Here is a 9,697-nt window from a genome sequence, read left to right on the forward strand (position 1 = left end):
AAAAAAAAAAGGTATATTTAATGGTTGGAAGGCCAGAAAGTGTGGGGGACTTACTAGTAGGGGACTGGGGCTAAGAAGGAGCTTATATCAACATTTGCAACTCTGGAGAACTTTCAGGGCTTTTTTAGGTCTTGATCTCAAGTGCCTCTCCAGGCTTGTTGGGTCTGTCTACACTTGGAGATGGCACTGTCTTTTAAACTGGGTGAAATGGATGAAGCGAGACAAAGCAATATAAATAGGATGCTTTTGGTGAAGTAGGTCTTAGAATGTTCTGAAGCACTAGGGAAGAGACAGCTAGAGATCCATTCACCAAAATTTAGCACACTGTAGTATGTTCTAGTTTTCTGTGTAGTGCTAGGGGTATTTGTTAGTATGGTTTGATTTGTTTCTTTATGTTTTAACGAGTGGTCCAGTGCTTTACAACTGAGCTATACCCAGCCCACATGACCTCTTATCTGTGTGTCCTTTGGAGAAGTTAGCCATTGAATGCTCACCAGGGAGGGGCAAGTCAAAGTCTTTCCAGAGACCTACAGGCAGAACTCAGATGGTTGGGCCTTATCCAACAACAGAAGGGTCTTAGGATCTGAGATAGTTTAGCCAGAGAGGCACTTATGTTGCTAGGGATGTAGCTCATGCTTAGCTTGTCTGAGGCCTCGGTTCCATTCATGGTACCACAGAAAAAGAGAGAGAAGGTTGGCTCTGAGGCATCCATTATGCTGCAACAGATGAGATGAGGTAGAAATTGATATAAACCTGAATGGCAGTAGAAGCCACCAAAAACAGTGGAATGTGAGGTTCACACATGACAGTTTGTAGGAGCCAGAAGTCTTCTGGGGACCCTACCCTAGTTAAGTGTATGGATGAACAGAGGGTAGGTGTGGTGGGTGCATGCTACTCTGTTCATCAGGAGAATGAGTGCCTAGACCTCAGTTTCCCTAGCTGTGACCATACCTAAGTTGTTGCCCTATCTCCCAGAATTGTGGTGCTGCCCCCATGCAGTTCTGCCTTAGAGACCTTGAAGGGATAGTAGCTATGTGGCAGAAGTCATGGACCTGACCACTGATTTAGTATTGTTCCCTACCTTCAGCAGCTTCTCTATTAGATGAATAGTAAAGGAGCATAAGAGGTGTGTCTGAGACAAAAATCCACCCCTTTCTTACCCATAGTCCACATGTGGATGTGTTGGAGGTTATTTTTTGTTCTGTTCTTTTTCCTGTGTGTGTGGTATACGTGCGTGTGTGCAGTTTGGGGTGGGTACACATTGGAAACCAGTCTTGATGCTGGGAATCTTTCATCATCTCTGCTTCCTTAGTTAGGGTTTTCATTGCTGTGAAGAGACACCATGACCAAGGCAACTCTTGTTAAGGACAACATTTAATTGGGGCTGGTTTACAGGTTCAGAGGTTCAGTCCATTATCATCAAGGTAGGAGCATGGCAGCGTCCAGGCAGGCATGGTGCAGGAGGAGCTGATGAGAGTTCTACATCTTCATCTGAAGACCACCAAAAGACTGTTTACCAGGCCGCTAGGAGGAGGGCCTTTTTTTTTTTTTTAGGATTTATTTATTTTATGTAGCTGTACAAATGGTTGTGAACTTTCTTGTGGTTGTTGGGAATTGAATTTGGGACTTCTGCTAGCTCTGGTCAACTCCGCTCACTCCGGCCCAAAGATTTATTATAAATAAGTAGACTTTAGCTGTCTTCAGACGCACCAGAAGAGGGTGTCAGATCTCACTACAGGTGTTTGTGAGCCACCATGTTGTTGCTGGGATTTGAACTCAGGATCTTTGGAAGAGGAGTCAGTGTTCTTACACGCTGAGCCACCTCGCCAGCCCAGGAGAGTCTTAAAGCCCCTCCCCAAAGTGACACACTTCCTCCAACAAGGCCATGCCTCCTAACAGTGCTAATCCCTGGACCAAGCATATTCAAACCATCACACTCATTTATAAATTTGTTTTTATTTTTACACATATGGATGTTTTGCCTGCACCTGATGGCCACAGGTCAGGGAGGGCATCAGATGCCCCTAGACTAGAGTAGTGGTTTATTCTCAACCCTCCTACTGCTGAAACATTGTGGTGACCCCAACCATAACATTATATTCATTGCTACTTTATAACTGTAATTTTGCTACTTTTGTGAATCGTATGTAGATATTTTTTTGAAGGTAGAAGTTTGTTAAAGGGATTGCACAACCCACAGGTTGAGAACCACTGGTAGAGTTAAGCTAGTTCTGAGCTGTCATATGGGTGCTAGGAGCCAAACCAGGGTCCTCTAGAAGGCAGTTCTGTTAATCCTGGGCTTTCTCTTGGGCCCCTGCTGTTTTCATTGTTTGATCTTCTCAATTAAACCCAGAGCTTTTCAGTATGCTATCTTGCTAACCATCTTGCTTCAGAGATCACTTCCAAGGCTGTAGTTACACTATACCTACCTAGCGTTTATATGGGTTCACATCTGTGTTCCTCTTGCTTGTCTGGCAAGCACTTTAACTGCTTGAGCTAACTCCCCAGTCCATGTTGACTGTAGCCTTGGCCATCCTCTCTTTGACACAGTCTCATCTGTATCTTGGCCTGGTTTGTATTCATGATAGAGTTGCAACTGTGGGAACGGCAGTCTTCATGCTAGCCCTCTCCTCTCATAAGGACTCAGGTCTGCTTACCTTCCCCCCACCCTCTTGCTCTTGTGTTTATTACTGAACCCAGGACTTCGTACTGCCTCAGAGTTAAAGTATAGTGTGAACTCCTAGCTCAGACCTCTTTGGCCGACATCCATGTCTGCTTTCCTCTATTTATCTCTTCTGTAATCCTGGGGCAAAATTCTCCCTGTTTGTACTGCTATCAAGGATGAGGGCATCTATTGGAGTATGCCCACAATGCACTGACAGGTTAGATAGAACTCCTAGAGAAACTCTCAAGTGTGACTGGTTTGAGAAATGCTGCCTTCTGTGGCTGAGAATGTCCTGGGGTCTGTTTACATGGCATGCATAGCAATCCTAATCGTTGGAGGTGTCCAGACAGAAGTTACTCCTAATCTTCACTTCTGGGCCTGAGAGTGGGAAAGACATTTCTCTGGAAATAACTAGACGTATCTCTAGTTGAACCAGGAAGAAACCAAAACACAGAATACAGACTGCTGGCCTGAAGTCCAAGCTGGTCTTCACTGGAGACAGATCTGATAGGGTTTGTGCCTTTACAAGATGCCCTTTTGAGACCCCATGTGTGTTTCCTTTGCAGGACAAGATTAGATGCACCGCGATTGGAAACAAAATCCCTGAGCAGCTCCACATTGCCACCCAGCTATGCTTCAGATCGCCTGTCAGGAAACACCAGAGACCCTGCGCTGAAACCCAAAAGGTCCCACCGCAAGGCAGACCCTGATGCTGCCCACAGGTACTTAAACCCTCAACAGAAGCCAGCAGTGCAGCTGAGTAGGAGAGTGGGGAAGTAGGGGTGTATAGCAAGGCCATACAGGGCTTTGAATCTGAGGTAAGGGAAGCCCAGCACACCTGACACAGGACTGGGCACCAAACTCAGAATTAAGCAGACTCCCAAGACAGGGACTGGCCCCTGTCACTTAGTGGGCAGGTCCCACTGTTATCAGTGCATCTTGATTGAGATCTACTGAGTCAAGCAGCCCAATTCAAGGATAGGGGCTTCTGAAGTCCCCTTTAGTGATTGTAAGACTAGAACCCCCCTTCTGGCTTCTCAAGTAACAGCTTGTCCCTCTTGTTTGCAGGCCCCGGATCCTGGAGATGGACAAAGAAGAAAACCGGCGATCTGTGCTTCTGCCCACACACCGGAGGAGGGGGAGTTTTAGCTCTGAGAACTATTGGCGCAAGTCCTATGAGTCCTCGGAAGATTGCCCAGAGGCAGCCAGCAGCCCCACCCGCAAGGTGAAGATGAGGAGACACTGAGGCTCTGTGCCCTCCTGGGACTCTGGCTAATCCTGATGTAGCTACCCCATCTTCTGTTCCGTTTGAGTGTTTTTTCTGTTATTTTGGTCCTATATACGTTTTCCTTGCTTTGTTGCTCATTAAGGCTAAAGAACGAATTGGTAAAAGACCTGGGTTCTTTTGTTCTTGGCTTTTCTCCTTGATGGAAAAGGCTGTTAGCTTCTGTAGAGGATTATTCTCACCAGAGTAGCCAGTAGAGACAATGGGGACAGCTGTCTTCAAGTGGAAGTTTATTGAAACACACAAAATGTTTTGGTTACAAAATTCTAGTTTGGGCTTTAAATGTAAATCTTTGTAGTGTTTTAAACAAAATCTATTCTTTCGCCAGCCCTTTCTTCCACTGATGCTCATGCTTGGATGAGGTCTCTTGGAGCCATACAGGCCCTGCATTGGGTCTGCTGCCCATACATCTCACCTGCTGTCCAGGCTCTGGAATCTCATGCAGATAACCCTCTTCCCCACTGTTCAGGTTGGCTGTATAGGGGGCTTAAACAGTGCCATCCTCCGCCATCCCATTTCTGAGTCTCCAGGTTTCCTGCATGCCCTCTGGCTTGCTCTGCCCACCAATCCTGGATGGTCAAGGAACTAGCACAATGGTCCTGACCTCTTCTGCCAAGAGCATGCCTGTTTGCTGGGTTGCTCCTGTTGGGCATATGTGTGTGGTCGTATGGAACTGTTAGACTTGCTGCAGTGGGTCATTTGTAGGAATTGTTTCTAGCTAGAGGAACTGATTGGCTTCCAATCTAGCATTTGGGTTATGGGAACTTGGGGTGTGTGGTAGGGCTTCATTTCTTTTGTTCTGAGGTGTTTCCCTTCCCTTTAGTCTCTTTCTCCTCAGTTGACCATCTTGGGCCTCTTTTCCCATATCATCTTTCTAAGAAGATGTGCCTGCTCTGTCCACATATAGCATATATCCAAGGCCAGAGGTCAGACCTGCATATTGGGTTGGTACTTTCTCAGTCTCGGGGGCAGGCCTGGGTGCCAGGAAAGGAACTTCTAAAAATAATAGAAAAAAATACAAAGGTAAAGTCTTTGAGAGTTTCTGCCTGTTTAGATCCTGGAAGGTGGGGTTCATTAGGATTGACTTTGGCAGCCAGGCCAGGACTGAGCCTGCTGAAAACAGGCCTCCTGAGCAGCTGTGCCACCACCACTCTGGAAGTACACAAAGGTCTGGCCCTTGGGCCTCAGTGGCTGCAGAGATATGGGAGCACCCAGTCATCAGGAAGTCTCTTTGGGGTCAAATCCTTTGCCAGTGTGGAGCCCTCAAGTTGAGACTGCATAACTAAAGCAGTTACAGGTCTTCTGTGGTTTGGGGTTTTTGTTTTGTTTTTTTTTTTTTTTTACTGCTCTTTTCCCAAAAATGATTTGTAGTTGTGTGTGCAGCACTTTGCCCTAATATGTGTGTGCTCTACAATAAAAACCAAATCTAATATATTTTGAAACAGTTGTCTGATGCTGTGGTGAGAGAAAGCCTGACTTTGGTTTTTCCCTTAATTTATTTTCTTGACCTTCCAACTGGATTTGGAGAAATCTAATTTATTGCCCACCAGTCCTCTGAAGATTGGTCACTGATACCCCTTGATTGATGGCTAAAGGTGGACTTGTCCTTGCCCACTGCCCTCTCCCCTTCAAGGAGGGTGGCCTTCAATAAGCCTTGGTGGCCAGGGACACACCTCATTGAATTCTAGAAGATACAGTCTCTCCCTGGCTTGGTAGAGAGGCTGTAGGCCAGTACAAACACAGATGGAGCTGGAGTAGGGACAGCGGAGCTCAGGTAGAGGACATGGCCATTCTTGTACTCAGCAACTAGGCTCTTGGGCTTCCTGGGTGTAGAATGTTGGTAGATAAAGCAGGTAGGGTAGGATGAGATTGGGATTCAGTGGGCTCCTCCAGTCCTCTGGGGTCCCTAATGTGGATCCCAGGGCATTGCCAACTGTTTGTAGCTCTCCAGCTCTGCTCCAGTGATCTGAGCCAATTTGCTCAAATTGCCACTGTGAATCTTGGTCAAGCCATTTCATTGCCCATAGAATGACTGGCCGGCAGTTTGAAAAGCAGTGGTAGGTCTAGAAGGGCCAGGGCCTCTGTATGAACTGTGCAGTGGACTGGGATGACACTAGAACTGAGGGAAAGCACCAAATGTCATCCCAGCTATGATGATGCAGAAGGGCAGATCCCAGTCCATTCTTGGGTGGCTTTCCCTAGGGACAATGGATGGAAGAGATTTTGATACCAGTTATCTAGCCTTCAGTCTCTCCTGGGATAGTGCCCCAGTCCTTACAAAGTAATAGCCTTAAGCAAGTCTTTCAGAGTCTCACACCTGACTCTCTGAATCTTTCTTGTTCTAGCCATGGCACTGGGCCAAGAGCTATATTTGGCCCCTGACTCAGTCTTCATGTTATACAGTAGTAGTTCCAACAGGAACTGGATGTACCAGCCCTACCCACCTAGGATCTCATTCCATTTCTTTAACCTTGTTGTGTGGAGAAAAATAAGAGTGTTCTGTAGGCTAGGCTCAGGATGGGAGAGAGACCTATATATGACATGCTTACATGCATGTAAAGGTGTTCCATGATGTATAGGAAGGTAGTAGAGCCCATTAACTGTAAGTGTAAATAACATGTACAGTGTGCTTGTAAATCTCTGTAGTTAGTTAGTTGCCCACAGAACATTTTAATTGGCTTTTTGTTGAAGTGTGGGATTCATCATCTACCTGTGGTTATAATTCATACACCATGTGAGGGAGTTGCATTTTATCAGTTTCTCTTAGTTTTCTATGGCTGCCAAAACATTACCACAAACTTGAGAGCTTAAAGCAAAAAAAAATTTGCTAGGTATGGTGGTGCATGCCTCCAATTCCAGCACAGGCTGAGGCAGAAGGATCAAAAGTTTAAAGCCTGCCTAGGCCTTGTCTCAAAAAGCAAAGCAGCCAGGCATGGTGCTTGTCTGTAATGCCAGCAGGAGTATTGCAGGTTTGAAGCCAGTTTAGTCTACATAGAGAGCTTGAGGACAGCCAAGGCTACATTGTGAGACCCTGTCTCAACAACAAAGATACAGACTGTTTCGTGCTCCCTTTGAGACTCTGGTAGGAAGCCTATTCCTGCCTCTTATGGCTTGGTATGGCTCTAACCACTCACTAGTTGCAAGTACTTTAGATTCATAGTCACATGGCCTCTTTTGTATGCTACATCTCTCAGTGCTCAGTGCCTCTCTGCACCCCACCCCGTGTGTGTGTGTGTGTGTGTGTGTGTGTGTGTGTGTGTGTGTGTGTGTGTGTGTGTGTAGAAAGAGTCTCACTCTAGCTCAGGCTATCCTTGAAATAGCAATCTTGCCACTGCTTCCAGCCTTTTCTGTCTCTGTCTTAGTTGGGCGTTTGTCTTTGGATATAGGAACACCCACATAATCCACAGCTGCGTAGCTCCACTTCCTTCTTTTTTTTTTTTTTTTTTTTTTTTTTTGACAGTGCTAGGGATGGAACCCAGTGCCTCTCCAGTGTTAAGCAAGGACTCTACCACTGATCCACACTCTTACTCCCACCTACTCCTTAAAAAAGTAAAGTGTATGCCTTCCAGAAACTAGAACCTGAGAGCCTTGGGGGCCGACATGCAGCTTACAATGCTGCTCTTTCTTAGAAATTGTTACTAAATCTGTGGCCTATTGATTCCTCAAAGAAATTGTATTAATTTTGATTGAAATTTCTCAGCCTCAGCACTATTTTAAAATTTAATCTGAATGATGATAATTACTCCATTGCTTGCTTGCTTGGTTTTTTTTTTGGTTTTTTTTTTGGTTGTTTTTTTTTTTTTTTTTTTTTTGTAGTGCTGGGGATTAGGTGAGGGCCTTGTGCATTTTAGGCCTTGTAAATGTTACCTCTGCCCCAGCAGCTCATTCATTGCTTAAGTTTAAACCTATGCTGTCCAATCTGGAACCACTGGACTCTGGCTTTTGAGCACTTGAAATATGGCTAGTTTCAATTGAGATATGCTTTATACACCAGAAATTGAAGTTAGTATTAAAAAGAATGTAAAATATATAATTGATAACTTTATATTGATTACATGTTGAAATACTATTTTGGACATACTGAGTTAAATAAAATACATTATTTAAATTAATTTCACCTGTTTGAGGGGTTTTTTTGTTTTGTTTTTTTAAACTTATCTGTGGTCTGTCTGGTGTGGGCTCATGCACATGCAGGAAGGTGCCTGAGCACCCAGAAGAGAAAATGGTACCCCAGGGAGCTAGGATTAACAGACCAAGCTGTCCCATGTGGTTACTGGAGACCATTAAAACTCTTGTTTCTGTTTGGAATCTGGTTTTTCAGTTATTGTTTGTCTGCTGGGAATCACATAGGATTGGATAGATAGCTTACCTAACGAGTGTTCAGTCCCGGCACTGTCCACACAAACACAGATCCTAGATAACACTAAATACACTTGTAATTCCTATACTCGGAAAACAAGCAGGGAAGAGAACACGGGTTCCGGGTCAAACGAACAGTAAATGCAGTAAGCAAAAAAAAAAAAAAAAAAAAAAAAAAAAAAAAGCCTTACTTTGGAATATCAGTACCTTAGTTTTTAATATAATTTCAATTTTATATAGTTATTTCTCCCCTCCTTCAGTGCTGGGGACCAAACTCAGAACAGGGAGAATGCTAGGAAAAAAACAAAACAGTAAAACTGAGTCTTGTTGTCAGTCCCTGAATTTCTTTTTCCATTGTTAACTGATACAGGAAGTTTGTGAGAATGCATCTGATATATAGACACACACACCATATTATTTTGGTGCTAGGAATTGAACCAAGGACATGATGTGTTGGGCAGGCACGCTACCACTGAATTACACCCACTTAAACATTTGCTAGTTGGATTTTGTAGCTAGTGTGAAATACTGCTGGGTGTATTTGTGAGCTTTGGACAGAAGGAACCTGGTCTGACTTGGGATCTGGTGAGCTCTCGTGAAGACAGTCAAAATTAGGAAAGTCACTGCACTGTCAAGCAACGAGGATGTGTACATCCAGGGAGCTGAGGGCCCCAAATCTATTGTGGGTGCTGGAGCCCTGGACTCATCAGAATTGGAGATCCACCAACTCAGTACCAGACATTCATTGCTGCAGTTCTTCCTATGTCCTCAGTGTGGCAGCAGAGCCCCGATGGCATTATTTCCTGGTAGCCTATGGAGCTGCCAGTCCTGTATATGGTGGAACTAAGTACCCAGAGGTCACATAATCTGCCTAAAGCTGCCCCCTGCTTCTGATCTACACAGCCAGGGTCTTTGTAGCTATACTTGTTTAAAGGCATACAACCTGAAAACAAGCAGATGCTATCAGGGTTCCATGAGCTATGAACAGATTGCCTCCAATGTTAACCTCACCCCACCTTAGACAAGGGTGCACATAAGACATCTCAAGTGGTGGAATTGCTAACGCTTCTCTTACAGGGCCTGGGGTCTTCTTAAGTTACTAGAGGTGCTTCTTAGTACTGATTTCCCAGGGTACACTACATAGCTCCCATGTTTCCTCTCCAAGCTGGAAGCCTGTCACATTCCCTATTTAATTTATTATCACATTCAATTATTTTTTTCAGATTTATGTATATGAGTACACTGTAGCTGTCTTCAGACACTCCAGAAGAGGGCGTCAGATCTTGTTACGGATGGTTATAAGCCACCATGTGGTTGCTGGTATTTGAACTCCAGACCTTTGGAACAGCAGTCAGGTGCTCTTACCCATTGAGCCATCTCACCAGCCC

General features: G+C 44.8%; 1 protein-coding gene across 1 annotated transcript in view; it reads left to right on the forward strand.

Annotated features, from left to right (window-relative positions):
• Nucleotides 1-7,224, forward strand: part of Alkbh5 (alkB homolog 5, RNA demethylase) — a 23,611-nt gene extending 16,387 nt beyond the window's left edge. Inside the window, exons 3-4 of the mRNA XM_021213256.2 lie at nucleotides 3,232-3,387; nucleotides 3,734-7,224. Of these exons, the coding sequence (XP_021068915.1) occupies nucleotides 3,232-3,387; nucleotides 3,734-3,911 (334 nt within the window). The 3' untranslated portion in view covers nucleotides 3,912-7,224. The remainder of the gene's footprint in view (nucleotides 1-3,231; nucleotides 3,388-3,733) is intronic.
• The last annotated feature ends 2,473 nt before the right edge of the window (nucleotides 7,225-9,697 follow it).

This window comes from Mus pahari, chromosome 14 (genome assembly GCF_900095145.1).
Source record: "Mus pahari chromosome 14, PAHARI_EIJ_v1.1, whole genome shotgun sequence".
In the NCBI taxonomy this organism is placed as follows: Eukaryota; Metazoa; Chordata; class Mammalia; order Rodentia; family Muridae; genus Mus; species Mus pahari.